Raw genomic sequence first — 25000 nt, 5'->3', positions numbered from 1 at the left:
AAAGGGAGGTTGTAAGTGGCAGAGCTTAGATTTGATTCCAGGTAGCCTGGATCTTGAGTCTGTACACCTAAATACAACTTTGACTCCTTCCATTCTTCACTCTCTACATTCAAAATTCTACAAGACCTGCTAACTCTATTTTTTAGTATGTCCCAAATACATGTCGTTCTCAACCCTGTTACTACTTCACCAATCTAAATCACCACCATCTCTTGCCTAGACAACTTCAGTCTCTCCTACTTTTTCTTTTCCCCTCTAGCCTTTATTCCTTCAATTGTTTCTCCACACATCATGGAATCCCTCTGCTCAAAACCCTTCTGTTAGCTAGCAGAATGGTTAGACGGCTGAATACGTGATAAAGCAAGTGTGGTGAAATGTTAATGGTAGAATCTACAATTTCTAGGATTGTTTTTTAATAAAAATTGAAAGAAAATTCTTCTGGAATTCTGAATACTCTTAGGATCAAAGTACAAACTTCCTATTGTGGTTTACCAGATCTTGCAGGTCTGACCCTGAATATTTCTCTAGCCTCATCTTTAGTGTGTCTGTCTCTGTCTCTGTCTCTGACTCTGCCTCTCTCTCTCATAACTTCATCCCTGGTCCCTGCGCCCCAGCCATTATGAACGTATTTTAGTTCTGTGAATATTCCCTGTCTTTTCTTGTCCTTGAAATAACATGTGTTGTTCCCTTTGTCTGGAACAGGCGTCTTCTTTCTTATTTTCCTGGTAATGCTCTCTGGTCTTTGGATCTCTTCTGAAATGGCACTTATCCATAGAGGCTTTCCCTGACTCCTTCCAGAATGTACTGATATATAGATATTGAAATATAGATATAGATATACATATAAACCCATATATGCATATATATGTAACAGACTATCTAGAGAGAAATAATTCTAATAATATATATGTATATACATATATGCATACATATATGTAATGGTCTCTATACCTTTTTTTAAGCAAATTTTTTGTTTTGGTGTCAAGTTTATTGAGTTCTTTATATATTCTGAATTTTAATGCCCTGAGAGGCAGGTGACAAAGACCTTCTTGCATTCTGTAGGCTCTCTCTTCATGCTCTTGATTATTTCCTTTGCTGTGCAGAAGCATTTGATTCCTTCTCAGTGTTTGATTATTGGTTTTATTTCTTGCACTTTAGGAGTTTTATTAAGGAAGTTGGTTCCTGTGCCAACTTGTTGGAGTGTTTGGCCTATATTTTCTTCTAGCAGTTGAAGAATTTCTGATCTAATTCCTAGGTCTTTGGTCCACTTTGAGTTGGGTTTTGTGAAGGGTGAGAGATAGGGGTCAAGTTTCATTCTTCTACATGTGGATCTCTAGTTTTCCCAGAGCCATTTGTTGAAGAGGCCATCTTTTCTCCAGTGTCTAATATGAGATAACTGTATTTATGAGGGTTTATCTCTGTGCTTTCTATTCTGTTCCACTGGATCCCATGCCTCTTTTGGTACCAGTACCATGCCGTTTTTGTTACTACAGGTCTGTAATATAATTTGAGGTTTAATACTGTGATGCCTCTAACTTCCCTCCTCTCACTAAAGATTGCTGTGGCTATTCTGGGTCTCTTATATTTCCAAATTAATTTCAGAGCTGTTTTTTTTTTGTAGCTCTGTGAAGAATGCCATTGCTATTTTGATGGGTAATGCATTGAATCTGAATAATGCTTTTGATAGTATGGCCATTTTGACAATAGTAATTCAGCCTATCTAAGAACATGGGAGGTCTTTCCATCTTCTAAGGTCTACTTAGATTTCCTTCTTTAGTGTTCTATAGTTTTCCTCATAGAGTTCTTTCACCTCATTTGTTAGATTTATTCCCAAGATGTTTTTTTCTTTTTAGTTTATTCTGAATGGAATAGATTTTCTAATTTCATTTTCAGCAGATTCATTATTGGAATATAGGAAAGCAACTGATTAATGTATGTTCATCATGCTACCTTGCTGAATGAACTTGTCAGGTCTAGAAGTCTTCTAGTTGAGTTTTTTTGGAGCATCTTCTAAATATGGGGTCATGTCATGTGCAAACAGAGAGAATCTGAGCTCTTCTTATCCTGTTGGTATTCCTTTAAATTTCTCCTCCTGTCTGATTGCTCTGGCTGGAATTTCAAGGAGTATGTTGAACAAAAGTGACCAAAGTGGGCATCCTTGTCTTGTTCCTGTGTTTAGAGGGAATGCTCTCAGTTTTTCTCCATTCAGTATGTTACTGGTTGGGGTTCTCATATAGAGCCTTTATGATGTTCAGTTAAGTTCCTTGTATCCCTAGTTTCTCTAGTGTTTTAAACATGAAGAGGCTGTACTTTTTCAAATGCTTATTGTGCATCTATGGAGATAATCATGTGATTCTTGTCTAAGTCTATTTATGTGGTGAATTACATTTATTAATTTCTCAGATATTTAACCAACCTTGCATCCCTGGGATGAACCCAACTTGATCATAATGCACTATCTTTTTAATATGTTTTTCTTTGCTGTTTGCCAATATTTGATAATAATTTTTGTACTGGGCTTGGTGGTGTATGCAATGTAATTCCAGTGGCTCTGAAGGCTGATATATAAGGATTGGAAGTTCAAAGTGAGCTTTAGCAACATAGCAAGGCCCTAAGCAAGTTACAGTAACCCCATCTTAAAATAAATACAAACAATTGCGGATGTGTCTCAGTGATTAAGTGCCTCTGGGTTCAATCCCATATATCAAAGGAAAAAATTATATCTATATATTCGCCATATATTTTATGTATTAATTTGCTATAACATTACACGAGGGCTGAAAGTGGGCTAAAAAAGATTTGGCAAAAGATTGAAAAAAGGAAAAAAAAAGAAAGTGAATATAGAATGGAATGGTGCAGTCCAAGGTAAAAATAGACATAGGTAGATGTGGTATATGTGAGGTATTATAGGGATATGAGGAGCAAGGAGAAACTAGGGTTAGGAGACAGAGATTGGGAGAATTATTCTAAGTAATGCTTTAAACCATTAGAAGAAATACATTCAAATGGGTTGAAAGTACAATGTTGGCTATTAGGATGATGACTAAGTATCAAGTTAAAAAGTAATATATATGACCAAAGTTGAAGTTTTTGCTATTTATAGTAAACCATGCCAAGGTGACGAAAATTTTGGTTAAATCTTGGTTTGGGTTTCATTAAAATTTGGCACATTTAGCAGATATCCATCACTCTTTGGCTCTGGATCCTTCCAGAGGTGCTGGAATACAGGAGCCACTCCCCTAATTGCTGTGGACCTCCCTCCAGTTGGTTCTGGTTTGTCAGCTCAAGGGCCTGCAGCTAACAGCTTGGAGAGTGTGGTGTTGTGTCTGTTGGTTGGTTTATTGTGTGCTGAGGTTCAGGACATAGGCTTTGGACCGGGGTTGTGATGGATGGGTCACTGTGTGTGTGTGTTCCCCTGCACAGGGTCTTTTGCTTGGTGGGGTGGTCTGTTTGCTGTCTATAAGCACAGGTCCTGTGGTTGTGTTTTCTCCATGGGTTTATCTGTGGTGTATAAACACCACCCAGCTTATACAGCTTACTGAGGTACTGTTGTTATGTTATTTTGGAGTAAAGGGACTCAGCCAGTCTATGTGGGTTCTAGTTTCTACTGCCCCAGCTTGTAAATAGCAGGTGCTGATTCCCTCTGCTGATTGTGTCTGAGGCAGGGTCCAGCCACTATCCAGTGTCTGATCACTCCACAGTTGTGGTACAGGGTCAGGCTGGGAGCAAGTCAGACTGGGTGCCGTTGTTTTTCATTGCCTTGGGCCCAGGGAAATTCATCCCTTGGCTGACCTGCTGGCTGTGGTAATGGTCTAGGCACTCTTCCTTTAAGCTTCCTGTGGAGACTTAAGCACTTGCCTGTGGCTTTCTACTAGGTGTAGCCATGGTCTGGAAATCTGTACCTCTATGCTGCTGAATATTCAGACAGGTTCTCCCCTATTTGGCCTCAATGAGGCCCATGATCCGGTCACCAGTCTCTCTGGGTTTCTTAGGACTACTGCTACTTTCCATGGATCTCACTCCCAGTGTCAGCCGGCAGCAATAGTGGTTCTATAGGTTCCCCTTTCCTCTCCTCAGTGCCCAAACTGTCTTGCCACTCAGATCTGAGCTCAGATTTCCACCACCCTGAATTTTGAGCATCTGCTCCATCTCTGCTGGGCTCTCTGCATCAGCTGAGCAGGCACTGGATTGGGCAAGCACTTCCCAAGCAGGCTTCTCCACCCTGTTCCCCTTGTTCACAGTGGGGAGGAGGCAGTTCCAGCAACTTTCAGATAGTAGTTGGATTCTTAAGAGAACCCACTACAGGGGTGTTCTGGTTTAGTTTGCTGCTAAGTGAGGTAGGGGGATGTCATGTTGATTTAAGGCAGTGACTATTCAAGTATGGGTTCCCCCAAATGGCTGCAGTGTCCAGCAGGGACACTCCATTTACAAATTTGGTTGTCTAGTGCATGATCTGCTTCAATGACACAGCTGTTCCTGTCATATTTTAATTTTTCCTGGTTTTCTTTCCAAATGTTAAGGGAGTGAGCTTATGTGATTTTCCTATTCCCTCTTTCTCTGTTGCCCTCATCTCTTCCTCCAATCTGGTCCAGATTCAGGGTTGGGGAACTCTACACTTATTTTCTACTGTGGTAACCAATCTTCAATTCTCTCCAGGTCTCAGACTTTGTAATATTGGGCCTCAGGGCATTTACTTTTTTCTTCCAACTCTCTGACTTGTTGTTTCTTCTCTGTCTTCTTTCTGTGTGGTGAGGGGACTGGGAATTGCTGCCTAGTCCCTTTCTGCCTCCTCCTCCTCCTCCTTCTCTTTCTTTTCCTCCTCCTTCTCCTTCTTCTTCCCTTTCTTCCTTCCTTCCTTCCTTCCTTCCTTCTTTCTTTCTTTCTTTCTTTCTTTCTTTCTTTCTTTCTTTCTTTCTTTCTTTCTTTCTTCTTCTTCTCTCTCTCTCTCTCTCTCTCTCTCTCTCTCTCTCTATATATATATATATATATATATATATATATATATATTTCTTTCCAAGTAGACTATGAACCTATAAGCTCTATATCATTTCTCTTTGCTCACTAGTATATAAAAACAGATCCTAAAAGAGTATCTAACATATAGTATTTATCCCATAAATATTTTGAATAAATAGATAAGTATATGGCTAAATAAATGCCTAACAAATTCTTATAAAACAGTTGTTGATTGACATGTCCCCAAGTCATCAGTGATCTCATCTTCATAAAACCCATGGATATGCAAAAACTTTTCTCTAGACTTTGCCTATTATTTCACTCATAATAAAGATGGTAACTTAAATTAGAGTAGTTACCTCAAATCTTGGTATGTCCATCTCAACCTGTCCTTTTAGCAGTGGGGCTTGTCTGGGAGTCTCACGGATCATCACACTCCATCTGAAATGAAGTTCAAAGAGAGATATTTAGGGCTCTCCTTTATTAAAAGTTGGAATCAATGATTCATAGGTCAAAAAAGATGGCAAAATGTATATGTGGTGGGGGGATGGTTTATACGGGGTACTCAAGCACTTTCTGGCCACTGATCTCAAGGTATACCACAAGAAGGGACTCTGCTTCATGACTTTCCTAGGCCAGTGATGGAAGGAATTCTTCCTAAAGTTCTCAGAGAACAGCAGTGCTTCTCAACCAGAGCAAGATCACTGGTGGTGCTTTTTTTAAATGCATATAACAGGGCCCTGCCCAAAGACCTACTAAATAAGAATCTTTATGGTTCTGGACAAGGTGGCACACACCTGTAACCTGTAATCCTAGCAGCTTGGGAGGCTGGGGCAGGAGGATTGCAAGTTCAAAGCCAGCCTCAGCAACTGCAAGGCACTAAGCAACTCAGTGAGATCCTGTCTCTAAATAAAATACAAAATTGGGCTGGGGATGTGGATCAGTGGTTGAGTGCCCCTGGTACCTCCCCCAGAAATCAATCCCTTATACCCCATCCCCCCAAAAAGAATCTTCATGGCAGGGCCCAGTTTGGTATCTTGAAAAAGCTCCTCAGGAAATTGTTTTCTAAATTAAAATTTTAGTTGTAGATGGACACCATACCTTTATTTTATTTATTTTTATGTGGTGCTGAGGATCAAACCCAGGGCCTCACACATGCCAGGCAAGTGTTCCACCATTGAGCCCCAGCCCCAGCCTTCCCCAGGAAATGTTTACATAGAGACCTAAATCAAATATTTGAATGTTCCCCAGCATAAAAAGTTTTGTTTTTACCCCCTCAGAGGTAGTAGGATGGTAATACTCTCTCTAGAGTAGAGAAAAATCTAAGCCAGGCATTTTTGACTCTCCCCCCACCTTTTTAAAGTTTCTTTATGGCTCTTTCCTGAGGTAAAAATATGTTTATATAGATACCTGGCTATGCAAATTGAAGGAGGTTCATAGAATTCTTGAACTTTACTCATGAGGCCTCTGCTTAAGATCTTTTAGATTTGGAGAGGGCCTTCAGTGATATTTAAAGGAAATATATTACATGCTTGGTTTCCCAAGAGGCAAGACCCCCCCACATTGCCTTCAATTGAATCCAGAAAGGGCATGGGGCTCTGGGAGAGAGTTTAGAATATACTTAATTGAGATGATATAGTTGGGTGTAATGGTGTGAGACTGAAAGAGGCACAAGGGTCTGGTCTTTTGGCCACTCACCTGTCTAGAATCCTCACAGTAGCCTGCTCCACTCGGCTGAGGATGTCCAGCGGTGACTTGTTTTTGTTCCAGAAAGCACCCCAGCCCAGGACACGTGCCAGATCATTGCCGGTTCCAAGTGGGATGACTGCCAGCTGACACTGCAAGAACAAAAGATAGTACACTTTATAGACACTCCTCCACCAATCTTCCCCCATGAAAGAACCCACAGGCTGTTTTTTCCCTATTCTATTTTTATTGATTGGTACATTATAATTGTATGATTGTATAATTATAATAGTGGTAGTCAGAAGGTGCTCTTTGTGAATAATTACAGTCTTAAAGACAGTGGTTTTAAGGGGCTTCAGAATCCAGGAAGAGTATTCGGAGGATGTTTGAAGGTGATTGAAATTTTCTCTAAGGAGGTGGACCCCACACTTAGCAATACAGAATCTATTTAGTAAAGGGGAAAGTTATTGGAATATGCCAAAAGTCACGGCCATGGTTATAAAAGAGAAATGTAGCCCCAAATTTCTCTTTGGGCTGGGCCCAGTAGGTGGGATGCCTCAAGAAATAAGCTACTAGAGTCGGGAGAACAGGGACCTGCCTAGGGGTGGGCAGCTCTATATCCCTACTCTTTCTAAAAGAGTGGCTAAACCGAGTCAGCCAAGGACTTACCCTTTCATGTAATCCAAAGGCATCAATCATCGATAAGACCCAGCTCACACTGCCATCGCCACCGCAGACCAGAACACGAAAGCGAGCAAAGTTCTTGAACATGCACAGCCTGAAAAGAAAGAGGGGAAATGGGGTCATTTCATGAACATCTAGGTTTTATATGGGTTTCCTACCATGTGTGAAGGCCCAAGTACTGCTACTTTAGCACCCTGATAAAAGACACCTGCTTTCTTTCCCTTATCCACTGCTTTTGTGCAGACCTAAGACCACAGACACTTTCCCATAGGTGACCCCAGAGGTCGAGCCTTGTCTCAAGTCATACTCTTGCTCTAGAAGCCATTAGTAGCCTAGTCAAGGCTTTGTGCTGAGGCCCAGGAAGAATGCCTGGTAGAGTGGCCAGTGGCCTTACAGGAACCAGGACTAAGCAGCTGTAGGTCACAAAATAGAACAGGCCTGTATATATATACATATATACATACATACATATATTTCACTACTCAAGGAGAGGGTTAAAAACCCTCCAATCAGCCAACCCCAAATGCTATGGAGTTATATGAGAAAAATAGATCCTTCCTCTCCAGGTACAGGGACCACTTCTAGGAATCTATCCTAATCCAGACTCTACAAAGGGAATCCCTTCTACATACCCAATTATATCCCTTGCCCTGTGCTTACCCTGCTTCAGGTCCACCCTTCGATAGGTCAAAGACTTGAGACGGATTAAGGTATTGCTTGAATTTTCGGAGGAATACGACCCCTTGATGATCACCGCTTTTGGAGTTCACGAAGATGAGCAAAGGACATGAACAAGCAGATGACCAATCAAGATTCCAGAAGTCTGAAGATACTACTAGCTGACCTGAAAAATATAAAAGGGAAAAAACTGGTTATTGATATGGAAATGAGATATGAATTAATATCATACTTTGCAATGATTTTTTTTAAAAAAATCCCAGTTCCAGTCTCCTGAGGGGCACAGGGAAAGCCAGGCCACCCAAGGGGGCTTAAAAGTCTCTCTCTTATCTGTTGCTAGGCAAATATTTGCTGAGCAACTATTAATATACCAACCATCATGCTAGATGCTGTCAGGGGTGTATAGCCCATACCCTCAAGCTGGGGATACAGACCCATACGCATGTGCCCATGTAGGAACACAAGAAATTGGTGCCATGACCAAATATTAGTAGATATCTGTAGAGGAACTGAGGAAGGAGAAGATTGAAAGTCCAGGAGGGCCAGCACACTGACTGCTCCTCTCTCTGCCCAGGTTAGATGAATTCTCACAGCAAGAGGATATCAGGAGAGAGAGGGGAGGGAATGGCTGTTGTTTAGCCAGGAGCTAAAGACAGAACATATCAATGTGGAATGAAGCAAAGAGCCTTAATCACTTCTCTAAGGCTTCCAGGGGAAAACAAGACTATAGGGAAATTTTCTGAACAAGAGAGAGGCTTTTAATAATCCCCAACACTGGAGTTGCCCGTGGAGAAGCGGGGTTATAACAGTCTCAACAGCCAAAGCCTGCCAGCTCTTACTGAGTTTTCAAGCTTGTTGGCAGGGAGACAGGCTGCGAGCAACGGCCCCTCAGGAGAGGGATGCTAGAGAAATAGCAAGTCCCTGAATGTCTGTGTCCATGGCTTTCCAAATATGCCAACCCAAATTCACAGGGCTAAAAGCACGTGGCTCACTCCTGAATGGGGTGAGATGTCCCATTTATTGTAACCTGGGTAAAACAGAGCCTGAAGGAAATCTGCTTGAAGCAGATTTCATGGCTGTTTTGCATGGAAAAATCTCAGGCTGGTTTCTTCTGTGGGTCATTTCCAATTCACTGGCCAGTAGAGTTTGAAGGCATCCTAAACCACTTACCAGCCATGCACCAAACTTTCAGGGCTTGCTAGAACTCATAGCTCCAAGAGTTGGCTATTGTGTCTCCTCAATGAGATAGTTTGAAAGTAGTTCCTTTCCCCAATCAAAATTGGTAACCCTTATTGGCATATTTTAATAAAAGGTAATTTCCTGATATGATGCTAGTGATAACACATTCATTCATTCATTCAACAAATATGTATTGAGAGCGTTCTCTGTGCCTGTCTTTGTTTTATGTTCTGAGAGTGCAGTACATGGAAAAAATAGATACAGTCTCTATTCTTGCAGAAGTCAGGGTTTTTTAAAAAAATATTTTTATGGTGCCATTGAGAGCTGAAATGTAATAATATTAGGCAGATTCATAATATTAGACATAACCAGGTAATCAACCCCACCCACAAAGTTTTGAGTAGGACTGATGTTAACCATGAGGAAGCATCCCTGTATCGTTTCACAATTTTACTTGACAATTCAGATGTGAACATAGAAGGCTGGCTTGTGAACTTTGAAGTCCCCAAAGCTAAAAGAAGAGCTACTGGATGATAGACTCAAGATTAGAATATGACCTCAACAGGTCTATGGGTCAAAATCAACAAATATAAAGGGAATAAGTATGAAATTTGGCCTTTAGGCTCAAGGATATACATTTCACTATAACAGGATAATAGGGACTTGGCTTGGCAAGTGTGAAAAGAGCTTAGGGGATTTAATTGACTTTAAGCTCCAGATGAGTCAACAGCCTGGAAGAACCTTTCAAAAATACCCATGCTTCTTTGAGCTGCATTAATAAAACCACAGAACCCTAAGCCAGGGAACCAGTAGTCCCACTCATTTTTTTTCAGTTCACTCCATAGAAGGATACTAAACAGGCATAAGGTTGGTTTAGTTGTTTTTTTTTTTCCTTCCTGTACTTTTAAAATCCTCTTTAACAAATGTTAGCACATTCAGCCTCCATAATGTACCCGAGTACAACTATCATTCCCTATTAGCAGAAAACAGATGGCAAATGAGGTACAGAGAGGTTAAGTAACTTTCACGCACATTTAGCCTTCATTATACACCCGAGTAAAACTATCATTTTTTATCAGCAGAAAATAAATAGCAATCAAGGCACAGAGAGGTTAAGTAACTTTTATAGGGCCACACAGCAAATGGTGGAGCATGCTCCAGGTCTAGTAGCATGAGAAGCATCTGGAAACTTTATATAAATGTGGATTCATGGGTCCCACCCAGGTCTTCTCAAACAAAAACTCCTAGGGTAGTTCAGAAATCTGTGTTTCCAGATGAATGTGACATGTGCTTATACACTATTTTTCCTCTGTATGAATCAGTAATGCATTCTTAAGACACATCTTATTCTCTAGATTGCTCAGTACTGGGCCTTACATACAGGCAGGATTCTGAAAATGGACTAATGAATTTACTTAACAAGTCTTGACTCTGCATATACCATATCCTCAGGTCTGAGTTAAATGGTAGGGGTTCACAGAGTTCATAGTCTGGGCTAGGAGACAGACTAGGTATTTAAGTGTTCAAGAAGATGATGAAATTAGTTGTATGCTCCTTAGGGTTATGCTTGTAGATACCTAGGCCCTTTACATATTATCATTTTATCCTCACAATTAAAAGCTTTATTCTCAGGGCTGGGGTTGTGGCTCAGTGCCAGAGTGCTTGCCTAGCATGTGTGAGGGTTAGGGTTAGATTCTCAGCACTGCATATAAATAAATAAATAAATAAATAAATAAATAAATAAATAAATAAATAAAGGTACATTGACAAGTAAAACGATTTAAAAAAACAGCTTAATTCTCAGTTATATGAGGAGAAGGCAAAGCTCAGAGAATATAAGAATATAATGTGGCTGCATCAGTGTAGTATAAAAATATTAAGTCCTTTGGGTATAAACCAAGGAGTGGGATAGCTGGGTCATCTATTCCTTAAAAACAAAAATAGAAGCAAAACAAAAACCCTTGTCCTTTGCCCTTGCTTCCTCTAACATTATCAGACCTCTTGATAGAATACACAAAGTTTATTCTTGCTTCATTGATTTCATACTTACCTTCTTCCTACTCGACTTCCTACAAATAGTTAACCTTTCCAACACTTTTTTTTTGGTTGTGCTTGGGATTGAACCCAGGGCCTTCTGCATGCAAGGCAGAGCTCTACCACCTGAGTTTTATTATATCCCCAGCCCAACAACCCTTTTTGATATCCAAGTATCTGTACCATTCCCTTGGCACTTAGCACATATCATATCTTCATTTCATACTTACCTTCTTTCTGCTCAACTTCCTACAAATAGTTAACCCTTCCAACATTATTTTTTCCCAACACATTTTTTTTTTCAGCCGGAAAGTGACTAAAACTCATAGTTACCTGGCATTACCCCCCCCCCCGCCCACCTTATACCATACTGCCTCTGTGTCTCATCTATTCTTTATATTATTTTATTTTAAAATTTGTTCTAATTAGTTATACATGACAGTAGAATGCACTTTTATATATCATATGTAGATGGAGTATAATTTCTCATTTTTATGGTTGTACATGATGTAGAATCCCACTGGTCATATAGTTATGCATGCACCTAAGGTAATAATGTCTGATTCATTCTACTATAATTTCTACCTCCATACCCCCTCCCCTCCCTTCACACCTCTCTATTTAATATAAAGTAACTCTATTCTTCCCTAGCCCTCCCCCTGCATTGTGAATTAGCATCCACATATCAGATAAAACATTTGACCTTTGATTTTTTGGGGATTGGCTTATTTCACTTAGCATGATATTCTCCAGCTCCATCCATTTACCAGAAAATGCCATTATTTTATTCTTCTTTATGGCTGAGTAATATTCAATTTTGTATATATACCACATTTTTTATCCACCCATCTGTTGAAGAACACCTAGATTGGTTTTATAATTTAGCTATTGTGAAGTAAGATTCTGTAAACATCGATGTGGCTGCATCACTATAGTATACCAATTTTAAGTTCTTTGGGTATAAACCAAGGAGTGGGATAGCTGGGTCATCTATTCTTTAAAAACAAATATAGAAGCAAAACAAAACACCCCTCTCCTTTGCCCCTGCTTCCTCTAACATCATCAGACCTCTTGATAGAATACACAAAGTTTACTCTTGCTTCATTGATTTCATACTTACCTTCTTCCTACTCGACTTCCTATAAATAGTTAACCTTTCCAACACTTTTTTTTTGGTTGTGCTTGGGATTGAACCCAGGGCCTTGTGCATGCAAGGCAGAGCTCTACCACCTGAGTTTTATTATATCCCCAGCCCAACAACCCTTTTAGATATCCAAGTATCTGTACCATTCCCTTGGCACTTAGCACATATCGTATCTTCATTTCATACTTACCTTCTTTCTGCTCAACTTCCTACAAATAGTTAACCCTTCCAACCCCTTTTTTGTGGTGCTGGGGATCGAACCCAGGGCCTTGTGCATGCAAGGCCAGAGCTCTACCACCTGAGTTATATCCCCAACCCAACAACCCTTTTTGATATCCAAGTATTTCTACCATTCCCTTGTCACTTAGCACATATCATATCTTCATTGATTTCATACTTACCTTCTTTCTGCTCAACTTCCTACAAATAGTTAACCCTTCCACCACTTTTTTTGTGTGTGTGGTGCTGGGGATCGAACTCAGGGCCTTGTGATGCAAGGCCAGAGCTCTACCAACTGAGTTATATCCCCAGCCCAACGACACTTTTTTATCTCCAAGTACCTCTACCATTCCCTTGGCACTTAGCACATATCATATTGAATTGTTAATTTGTTGTATTACATCCTCAATTCACAGTAATAACTTGGTCTGGCAATGCTTGCGTCTTAGGTCTCTTTAGCTTTCAAGTAACTTGTGAATAGAGCTCTCAATAAAACCCTACTATCTGGGAATTGACAAAGCTTCAATGAAGTGTTGGAGCAATGATCATGATAGTTTCATGTTTAAGAACAACCTTGGTATTAATTTTCAATTTAAAAGTAACATAATCCAGGCGTTGGTATGTTACTTTTAAACTTCTTTGACTATCCATACCCATACAAAACCATTTCATCAATTATCTAGTATTTGGAAATTATGACAAGGCTGCAAGCAATTTGATCAGTCAGAAAGAATGATGACATAGGCTACAGAGAACATCTCCACATACATATACACCAGGCAGACCATAATCCCCCACCCCAAAGTTTCAAAGGGAACCACAAACTGCCCATACACCCACACACTCCTATTGCCCTCAAATACTTGACTCATTGAGGAGAACAATCCATCCCATCCCTTCTTCCCAGCATGCATATTCCCTCCCTCCCGGGGATATTTCAGAAATTATGGTTTAGGTACTCACCGTCGCCCTTTGGGTCGCTAAGGGCGGTTGGGGGGACTACGAGCGAGCGATGAGCCCCCAGGAAACATTCCTTGGAAAACCGTCTCTGACAGTCATTGTGCACCTGAAACGATAAGAACACAGCAAAGAAAAAAAGAGAGAGAGAGAGAAAAAAAAAAGGATAGGGGAGAGAAAAGAAAACCTTGATCAGCGTTCGGTTCCAATATCAAAAATTGTACCCTTAATATTCTAATCTCCCTTTCTGAAATTTGGTGCCATATACAGACCCCTAACTCCCTGACCATCCCCACCTCACACTGACTTCCCCCGACGTAGCTATTCTTCCCAGGTTTCTGATTTCTACAAGGACTACATCCTGGACAATTTTTAGGGGACATGAATCTGACCTGGTTATTCAAAAGCAAGTCAAAGAGCCAGAGGACAGAGTCTTTTTTTACTTTTTAATACTGAGGATTGAACCCAGGGGTGCTTAACCACTGAGCAACATCCTCAGCCTTTTAAAAATATTTTATTTCGAGACAGGGTCTCATTGAGTTACATAGGGCCTCACTAAATTGCTGAGGCTGGGTTTGAACTCATGATCCTCCTGCCTCAGCCTCCCAAGCTGCTGGGATTAAAGATGTGTGCCACCACACCTGGCACAGACTGTCTTTTTTTTTTAAAGAGAGTGATAGAGGGAGAGAGAGAGAGAGAGAATTTTTCAATATTTATTTTTTAGTTATCGGCGGACACAACATCGTTGTTTGTATGTGGTGCTGAGGATCGAACCCGGGCCGCACGCATGCCAGACGAGCGCGCTACCGCTTGAGCCACATCCCCAGCCCCCACAGACAGTCTTTAGAGAAGAACAGCATACTTCAATTTCTACTTAGAAAATTCAGTTTAAGAAAATCATCTAAAAGGCTGGAAAATCAAGACCAGGATCTCTCTATCTCAGCCTTATTGATATTTTAGGCCAGATAATTGTTTGCATTGTAGGACCTTTAGCATAATCCTAGGCCTCTCTAACTACTAGATTCCAGTAACATGCCCAGCTTGAGTTTTTTAAAAATCGAAAGTGTCTCAAATAGCTCTGGAGCATTGCAAAATTGATCGCAGTTGAGGATCACTGGTATAGAGACGTAGCAGTACTACAGTTTAAAAAATATGGTCTTTGCAGAATTATGTAGGAACCAAGACTCTTTTGTTTTCTGGCTGCATGACTTTGGGCAAATCATTTTACCTTTCTGAACCTCACTTTTCCTCATTCATAAAATGGATACAATGAGGCCTAGTTCAAATTGTATTAAGTGAGATTATGTATATAAAACATTCAATACATGGTGGCAATACCAATTTGTTAATATTATCAACGATTATTTACTTGCAAAGAAATACTCAATGAGGAAAAGAGAAGGTTTCTTAAGGATAAGCTCAGAATTCTTTTTTTTTTTTTTTTGGTACTGGGGATTGAACTCAGGGGTGCACGACCACTGAGCCACATCCCCAGCCCTATTTTGTATTTTATTTAGAAACAGGATCTCACTGAGTTGCTTAGTGCCTCACTTTCTCTGAGGCTGGCTCATGATCCTCCTGCCTCAACCTCCTGAGCCGCTGGGATTACAGACATGTTCCACCAAGACCGGCTCAGAATTTATTTTTTTATTTGACCATACTGCCATTAAACAATTCAGCTTTTCCCATATGTTAGAAGGTCTGACCAATTAATAACCATCAGATATGAGCCTTTTAAATGTCTCCCAAACACTACCTAGCCAGAGGGACAGATTACTGAGCTCTATACTATGGAATCGAATCTGAATAATATTTGGGCTTAGTAACTCTGATAGTTCTATCTATGTATAGGCACCATTGAGCTCCACCCACCCCTTTCTAGAACTAAAGTATATCAAAGAGATGAATAGAGTCTTACCGTAGAATTGCACCAGAGACACCGGAAATCTTGGAGACGGTGCTGACTGCCACAGCTCTCGTGACAAACGGCACACTGAGAGCTGACGGGAATGTTTCCTTCTACCCACTGATGAGGCATGATTTGCTGAAGGGGGAAAAGAGAAAAGAGGTAGAGGTTAGTGATATCAGGAATAAAGGACTAGCTGGAATAATTTTACTATGCTATGAAGGATCTTAGGTAAAAGCCCCAAATTATTCATAATCCTACCTTCCCTGCTCTAATTCTAGTGACCAGTAACAGGTGGAAGTGCATGTGGGGCGGGGGATTTCATTCTTTGAGATTGATTGGAAAGCAAGCTTGGGGAAGAGGTCTACTTTCCTTATCTGGCAACAGGAAAAATCTTCCTAACCCCCATGTATCATGACTGAAAGGGACATAATAGAGGCATATCTGGTACTTACTATTTCATCAGCAGGTAGGAGAAGATCATCAGTAATGGACAAGGTATTCCATTTACAGTCTTTGCTCGCTCTCAAAGCACATAACTTATGAGATTTCACTTTGCACACTGTGAGAAGAGAGGGAAAAAAAAAAGAAGATGAGTGTGAATCTTGTGCCGATAAAGATTCTAATTCCCTTCCCTAAGCTACCCTGCAAATTCAAACTCAGATGTATTCTAAATCGTTATGACCCACTGCCAAAGGTCTATTTCTAACATGAATCAGTTCCTCTTGCTTCTTACCAGCTCAACTTTCTACTTATTCAACTTGAATGGAAATTAATGGTAAGAAGGAGTTGATTTCTTTCCTACTCTTGTGACCATTAAGCTCCAGCCCCCCCATTCCCAATTTTTCCTTTTCATCCACGAGAATTCCCTTTTAGGCTAGTTTCCTCCCTTCTTCTTTCCTTAACCTTACCCTTATCCCAGAGTGAGTGATCTAGAGCTAGTTGGGGATATTAAAGCCACCTGAGCTCCTTTACCCCTGTCTCCACCCACAGAGTTCCATTTTCAAAAAGAATAAAGAAGGTACCTTCACAGATGATGGCATCTCTCGATAAGGCAGGAATGCTTTCTCGACAAACATTGCAGTGCTGAGTCCGGGAACTGTGGCTGGAATACCAATAGTGCATTCCGACGAGGAAAGGGTTGTTTTCTGCGGCAGGTATCTAAAAGAAATCAAAGAGAAAAGAGAATGGAGGGTTAATCACAGAGAACTATTAGGAAAGGCTAGAAAATCTGCTGCTAGGATTCAATGATCTGCTATATAGGTGTCTGAGCATGCAAAGGGGAAGACTGAAAATTGGAGCCAATACCTGTTTTGTTTTGTTTTGCTAATGATTTAAAAAGGGGAGAAAGAATAGAGAGCAGATCCTGAACTAGGAGCAATGTTCTTTAGAATGCTTGGCCAACTGCTGTATCAGTTTAGTCCAAGCAAGCTTTGCTGTTAGCCTTGGCCTTGGTTCTCTTTAAGTCGACAGCAAAAAGGAGATGGTGAGTTAGAAATTCAGAGATAGTAAAGTGCTCTGCCCCGGGAAGGAAGAAAGAAGGCAGAGCTCTGCCTCTGGACTAAGGAATACTTGTCAGACTTCACCTACTTCCTGGAAGAAGGGCAGTTACTCCCCTTCCTGACCCTACTGATACCAGGTGAGCAGAGCATTGCTTTACCTGGACAACAGTTAAAGGAATTTAACTCCTTATCTCAGCAACTTTTGCTCAAGCATGTTTTTCTGAATAGCAAGCTCAGACTGCCTATAGCAGTTTCCTGGTTAATAGACTCAATTCACTCAATAACCCACTAAACAAATATCTACCACTTGCTATATGCTTGACACTGCTTAATATATTTGGGATATAGTGATGCACAAGACAAAGTCCCTGCCCTCATGAAGTGACATTCTGTTTGGTGTTCTCTTACATGATAATGACTCTGACATTATTGTTCATCTGCTTATGAATACTGCAGTTCTGTATCACAGCCTGACTCTCATGACTGTGGGGAAGGCACCAGATATACCACTGATAGTTTGGGTGTTGAAAGGAAGGAAGGGGTGGCACTGAAAACCCCCAACTTTGTTTTTCTATATTTTCAAAGGACTTTTCCATTTTTTCTATAATTCCTGTGATTAGAAAATCCTCTCAATTTCTCCTCTCTGCCTTCCTCTAGAGTTTAGACATAGGCACACACACACACACACATAGCATTTTATACTTGGCATGATAATGGATTGGGTTTGTAAAGGGATGACAAGACTTTTAAAATAATTGTGTAGTTTCCCTGATATCATCTGATTGTGATCCATTAGAGGGAGAGCAATTGTGGGCTCTGCCACCTTAGGTGCTCAACCTTTATCAATTTATAGGAATCAGTCACTCAAGACAGAACCTGCATACAGCAATCTGTCTGGTCCCTTCCTCTCTACCTCTATCAGCCTGCAGACTATAGCCTAAACTACTACTGGATTGACTTGGAAGGTTCTAGAAGAAAAAGTTAATCTGATGAGCTAAAGGCTCATTAAAAATGGTCCAGAATTTCTTTGTGATAGGAATGTTTATTGTATATTGAGGACCTGGAAAACTCTAGGAAGATCAAATTAGAAAATGAAGAGTACCAAGAAAGTGGCTTAGTCTTGGCTTTGGTACTCTGAGCTCTCAGTATCTTTCTATTCCTCAAGCCACTCGACTGTAACTCTCCAACACCTTCCCTCCTCCAATAATTATAATTATTCTACAATGTGTTATATAAAATACTAGGCATTGGGTCTACAAAGATGAAAAAGCCACAGTTATGGCCCTCAAGAAGCTCTTAATTTATCAAAGAAGAGAAACTCTAAAATAAATCATTTCAGTATACAGTAACAAGTGAAAATCTTTAATATGCAAGGTTCTAAAGGACATAAAATGGAAGAAATGCAAAACTCTGCCAATACAGAATACTGAATTCAATGGCCCAATTGGCTACAGAATAAAAAGGAATATATTAAGTGACAATTACTTAGGTTTAGCAGTTAAGGAGATGGAATTGATATTCCTGTTTATAAGGAAGCTGTGATGCATCTAACCCTGGAAAAGTATGTGTGATGGGTTGAATTGTGTGCTCCCTCCAAATATGTTCAAGTCCTAACCTCATACCTGTGAATGTGAAATTCACAATATTATTTGGAAATAGGTTCTTTACAGATGTGATCAAGCTAAGATGCACTCATGCTGGATTCAAGTGGGCCCTAATCTAATGACTGATGTCCTTATAAGAGGGAAGTATGGGTACAGGCATGCAAGGACATAAAAGGGAACACTTTGTAAAGATAGGTAGTGCACAGATACGGGATAGAACACCATGTGACAACAGAGGCAGAGATTACAGTGATGTATCTCCAAGACAAGAAATGCCAGGTTTTGCAATCATCAGAAGATAGGAACAGGTAAAGAAGAATCCTCCCCTAGAGCCTTCAGAGACACTATGGTCCTGTCAACAACTTGAATTTAGACTACAAGACTCCAGAAACTTGACAGAATAAGTTGCTATGTTTTAATTCATCCAGTTTGTGGTTGTTACAGCAGTCCTATAAAATTAATATAGATTTTGATACTGGCATATGGGAGCTTTTATAACAAATACCTAAAAATATGGAAGTGACTTTGGAATTGTGTAATGCATAAAGATTGTAAGAATCTCAAGGCACATGATTTATAAACCCTGGATTGCCTAAAATAGAATATTGCTAGAAACATGAACTTTTTTTAAATATATTTTTTAGTTGTCAATGGACCTTTATTTTACTATTGATACGTGGTGATAAGAATTGAACCCAGTGCCTCACACATGGTAGGCAAGGGTTCTGCCACTGAGCCACAGCCTCAGCCCTAGAAACATGAACATTAAAGGTGCTTTTGGTGAGGTATCAGACAGAAATGAGAACCAGAGAGGATTGGAAGAAAGGCAATGCTTTTTATGGAGTGACAGAGAACTGACTTAATTCCATTATACTGTTGGGTAGAGTATAAAATATGTAAATTATAACTTGGATATTTAGCTAAGGAGATACCCAAGCAAAGTAGGGAAGGTGCACCTTGGTTTCTATTTGCTATTTAGTGTAAAATTTAAGAGGAAAGAGATACATTGAGAAAGGTACTTGTGTTAGTCTGCTCAGGTTTTCATAACAAAATATCATAGACTGGGTGGTTTAAACAACATAAATCTATTTTCTCATATTTTATACTTGAGTAGTCCAAGAGCAAAGTGTCAACCCATTTGGTTCCTGGTGAAGACTTTCTTCCTGGCCACTTTCTCACTGACTGCTCACATGGCCTTTCTTTAATGCATGTTTGTAGAGAAATAGAGATCTCTTCTCCTCTTCATGTGAGGCCAACAGTCCTATTGGATTAGGCCCCCACCCTTATGATTCCATTTAAATTTAATTCCTTCCTAAAATTCCTATCTCCAAATATAGTCACAATGGGGGCTGGGGTTTCAATATAAGAATTTGGGGGAGGGCTGGGGCTATAGCTCAGTGGTAGAGCACTTGCCTAGCATGTGTGAGGCACTGGGTTCAATCCTCAGCACCACATAAAAATAAATAAAAGTAAAGGTATTGTGTCCATCTACAACTAAAAAATATTTTAAACAAAAGGAATTTGGGGAGAAAATTCAGTCCATAATAGAACTATTAAATGAAAAGTCACCAGAACTTAAATATTTGTAAATTAACATTCTAGCCTTATTCCAAATCAGAAGAAAGTGTGCTCTGGAGAGAATATCAACCATAGATATTTTCCCTAGAAAGATTAGGTGTGGAACACATGGCTCCAACCAACTGTCTCAGCAGGATCGCTCTTACCTTAGACCAAAAAGAACAGAGAACTAAATTAAGGAAGATTGTCAGACTTCTGAGACTATATAGCATAAAACAGACTGATAAAGCTACTCATCTCTGAATGTGTGTTATCCTTCAGGAAAGTGACTTCAAGGGATGGCTTAGAGTCTAGAAAGACTGCTGAGAGAAGCTCAAGGGCCAGAATTGCTGCTGTTGCCAACACAGGAGTATGGACCTATAGGGAAGGGCAACTGCCTCTTTGGTTCCAATGAGTAGGGTTCCCTTCTGAGTTCCAGAAGGTTCAGCTACTTCCTTGGTTACAAAGAGAGAATGCCACTCAGGTGCCTGAGATGGTAGCACCAGGAGACAGAACATAAAGGCACAGATAATTATTCTCAAGTCTGGAAATCTAATGAAATTGTCTTTCTGGGTTGCCAACTTCCTTCAAACCAGTACCTTTTGTTCCTTCTGGGTTTTTTTCCATTTTAGAATGAGAATGTCTATCCTGCATCATTCTCCACATTGTAATTTAGAAGCAGATATGTTGTTTTCTGTTTCATAGTTCCACAGGTGGAGAAGAATTTTGCCCCAGGAAAGACTATACCCAGAGTTTCACTCATGCCTGCTTTAGATTACTCAGAAGATGAGAGTTTGGAATTTGAATTAATTATAGAACGGGTTAAGGCTTTTGAAGATGTTTTGATGTGGTAAATGCATTTTGTGTGTTAGAAAGGTGAACTAAGTAGTTAGAATTGTGTTTCCTCAAAAAGTCCTAACCTCTGTATCTGTGAAGATGGTCTTACTTTGCAATGGAGAAATAGAGTCCTTTAGGATGTAGTCAATTTAAGAGAAGGCCATACTGGATAAAGAACAAAATCAGCATATTACAGGAATACAGGCATACCAATGTTAATAGAGGTACAGTTCACAATAGTCAAATTATGAAACAAGCCCAGGTGCTTTTCAATAGATGAATGGATAAAAACTGTGGTATATATACAGAATGGAGTTTTACTCAGATGTAAAGAATTAAATTATGGCATGTGCTGGTAAATGGATGGAACTGGAGAATATCATGATAAGTGAAATAAGCCTGGCTCAGAAAATCAGGGTTGAATGTTTTCTTTCTTTTTTTTTTTTAAGAGAGAGTGAGAGAGGAGAGAGAGAGAGAGAGAGAGAGAGAGAGAGAGAGAGAGAGAGAGAGAGAGAGAGAGAATTTTTAATATTTATTTATTTTTTTAGTTCTCGGCGGACACAACATCTTTGTTGGTATGTGGTGCTGAGGATTGAACCCGGGCCGCACGCATGCCAGGCGAGCACGCTACCGCCTGAGCCACATCCCCAGCCCGAATGTTTTCTTTAATATGTGAAAGAGAGAGAGAGAAAAAGAAAGGAATAAAAAGTGTGTGGGGGGGGTCTCACCAAAATACAAGGGAGACCAATAGAGTAAAGGAAGGGAATCAAGAGGAAGGGAAGAGGGAAGGGCATGGAAACATACTAGGGACTGAAATCTACCAAATTATGCTATGTTCATATATGAGCACATCATGATGAATCTGTTTATATATTTAGTTATAATGCACTACACTAATTGAAATGATAATAATAATGGAAGGGAAATCAGTAAAGTAGAACAAGCAGATCAGTGAGAGGGAGGAGAGGAGGGAATGGAAGGGACTGGGAAATGAGATTGATAAAACTATGTTATGTGAATGTATGAACATGGCATGATCAATCCCACTATTATGTATAATTATAATGCACCAGTAAAAATGTTTAAAAATATAAGGCCATACTGGATTGGAGTGGGTTACTATCCAATGACTGGTATCCTTATAAGAAGAGGGAAATTTGAATACAGAATATGCAGAAAGAACAACAACTTGTAAAGGCACAGAGCAAATAGACACAGGGAAGAGTACTATGTGATGATGGAGGCAGAGATTGGAGTGATGTATCTGCAAGCTAGAGAACACCAAGGATTGTCAGCAACCACCAGAATCTAGGAAGAGGCAAAGAAAGCTCCTTCTCTAAAGCCTTCAGAGAGATTATGGCTTCACTGACACTTTGATTTCAGATATCTGGCTTCCAGGACTGTGAGAGATTAAATTTCTTTTTTTTAAGCCACAAAGGTTGTGGTAATTTATTACAGCAGCCCTAACTAACTGTCACAGCCATGTCATTACAGGTCTTTTTTATTTGCTGATGCAGATTTCATACTCCATTTTGAAGACAGAGTCAATCTGTAGCATGTACACAACCTACCAATTTCTAAATGCTAGAAAAGTAGGTTTAATTAAAGCTTTTAGTGTGCAGTTATGTTTTTAAAATTTTATCACTTCTAAAATACTTAGGTGAATACATTCATTCACCAATACATTCATTGCTCCAGATTCTTCATTTGCAATTGACTGAATTTGCACCTCCCTTGATACATATGATGAAATCCTAACCTTCAATGCCATGGTTTTAGAAGGTGGAAGCTTTGGGAGGTGATTAGGTTGTGAGGGTGGGTCCCTGATAAATAGTATTAGTGCCTTTATTACAGACCCAGAATGCTTCTCTCACTGATTTTTCTGTCTCAGAAGATGGCTATCTATGAACTGGGAAGAGGGTCTTCATCAGGCACTAAATCTGCCAGTGCCTTGATTTTGAATCCCCCAGCTTCCAGAAGTGTGAGATATAAATGTTTATTGTTTAACACACCCAGTCTGTAGTATTTCATTATAGCAGCCCAAAATGACTCAGACAGGAATCATTACCAAGAAGTGGGGCTACTGCTGGAGCAAATAAATAAAAGTGTAGAAATGGCTTTGGAAGTGAGTTATGGGAAGAATTTGGAAGAGTTTTAAGGTACATGCTAGAAAAAGCCTAGATTGTGGTGAAGGGAATTTTGTCAGAATAAAGGTGATTCTGACAAAAGCTCAGAAAGAAAAGAAGGAGGGTAATAGAGAAAGCTTCTATCTTCTTAGAGAATATCTAAGTAACCATGAACAGAAAACTGGTAAAAATATGGACAGCCATTTTGATGAAGTCTCAATGCAAATAAGGAATATACTATTGGGCAATGAAGAAAAAGTCATTCTTTTTATAAAGGGGCAAAAAACGTAGCTGAATTGTATTTGTGTTCTGGTATTTTGTGGAAGGTAGAGGTTGTGAGTGATGAAACTGAAGTTTTAGTTGAGGAGGTTTGGTTCTTTCTGCTTATAGTAAAATTTGAGAGAAGGACTGATGTCAGCAAGATGGCAGAATAGGAGTTCTCCAGCTTTAATCTCTGCCTACCGAAGTCCAAGTAGTAACTACTCTCAGGCAAGAGTAGCATTTTGAATATCCCAGAACTCAGAAGTGAGGCTGAGACACCCCCACTTGGACTGCAGAACTAAGAAAAGCTGTGATTAGAGTACTATGAATGTTTCTTTTTATTGCACCATCCCTCCCTCCAGCTGGCACAGTACCACATACAGTAACTTCCCCTGGACTCAGTTTCTACACTGGGAAAAGAGCTGGAAGTGGACAATAAATTTCCCCATCATTCTGGGGGTTCTGCAGAATGTTTATTCCTGTTTTGTCCCCTGGGAAGCAATGGGACTACCGACAGGACCTGAGCACCTGGGATCAGTTAGAAATAAAGAAGAGGAATGGGGTTCACAGTGCACAGTGTGCAGATCTTGGTGGTTGTTCTGCATTTTTGCCAATGGAGGTGCCATACCAGAGAAACTAACCAATGGCCACACGGAAGGAAACACAGTCCACGGGTCTTCTAGGCTCAGATCCTTACCCAGCTTCCCCACACAGCTCAGGTGCTATTAAGTATTCCCCTGGGTGGAGAGGCAAGTGAAGGTCAGTGATTACCCACTGAAGGATCAGCTGGCCCCACCCAACCCTACCGTTGGGGAGGTGATCCAACTAAGTTTAGCTGTTCACATTAAGTCTTTCCCAGACCTGGAAATTACTTAGAGGGAGCATCTGGCCCTACCGAATCCTAGAGCTGTGACTCTTCCAAACCTTAGTGCTTTGCATAAGTCTGCCTTGGATCTGGAGGCAAGCCCAAACCCATACATTTATATGGAGACCAGCTTCTGGTCCTGCCCACCCTGTGGGGTTGAGCAACAACTCCAGAAACCTCATTTAGGCTTAGAGCCCATCACACAGCCCTGCCTAACTACAGAGTTCAACAGCAGTACTACCCAGCCAAGGAAGACAACCTGCAACCCTGCCCAATCAGAGGTGATTAGAGCCTAGCTAGCAGCCCCATCTAATGACAGAGTCCCCTCAGGGTCTCACCAGCCTATGGAACACAGCCAGAAGTACCACTCCACTCAAGAGCATAGGAAATAACACACTCAAGCTACAGAACCCAACATGAAGATCTGCCTGTGCAGGGTTGCTACTAGATTGCCCATCTTGAATCCTAAGCTAAACTGAACAGGAAAAGCCTGTCACTGCCAAAGAATATCTGCAAAGGCTAGAAGAGGTTACCATCTCCTCAAATGAGCAGCATGTAAGGATACAAGTATTATGAAAAATCAGGGAAATGTGATACAACTAAAAGAAATGAATAAAGCCCAAGTGACAGAACCAGAAGAAATATAAACCTATAAAATTACTGAAAAATAATTCAGAATTATCTTTTAGAGAAGCTTGTGGAGGTACAAGAAAATACATATAGAAAATTAAAAGCAATTTGGAAAATAATTCATGAACAAAATGAGAATTTGGACAAAGAAATAGAAATAATAAAAACAGAAATT

General features: G+C 40.2%; 1 protein-coding gene across 1 annotated transcript in view; it reads right to left on the bottom strand.

Annotated features, from left to right (window-relative positions):
- The window catches only part of DGKK (diacylglycerol kinase kappa), a gene marked incomplete at both ends in the record, with an annotated part of 129827 nt that overhangs the window by 37483 nt on the left and 67344 nt on the right, over nt 1-25000 (bottom strand). The window contains 8 exons of the mRNA XM_081277903.1: nt 5316-5397; nt 6655-6794; nt 7312-7420; nt 7987-8170; nt 13544-13646; nt 15456-15581; nt 15899-16005; nt 16469-16604. Of these exons, the coding sequence (XP_081134029.1) occupies nt 5316-5397; nt 6655-6794; nt 7312-7420; nt 7987-8170; nt 13544-13646; nt 15456-15581; nt 15899-16005; nt 16469-16604 (987 nt within the window). The remainder of the gene's footprint in view (nt 1-5315; nt 5398-6654; nt 6795-7311; nt 7421-7986; nt 8171-13543; nt 13647-15455; nt 15582-15898; nt 16006-16468; nt 16605-25000) is intronic.

The sequence above is a fragment of the Spermophilus citellus genome (assembly GCF_964194105.1).
Source record: "Spermophilus citellus genome assembly, chromosome: X".
Taxonomy (NCBI): domain Eukaryota; kingdom Metazoa; phylum Chordata; class Mammalia; order Rodentia; family Sciuridae; genus Spermophilus; species Spermophilus citellus.
Note: the sequence above shows the minus strand (reverse complement) of the source record. Positions and strands in the feature narration are given on the sequence as shown.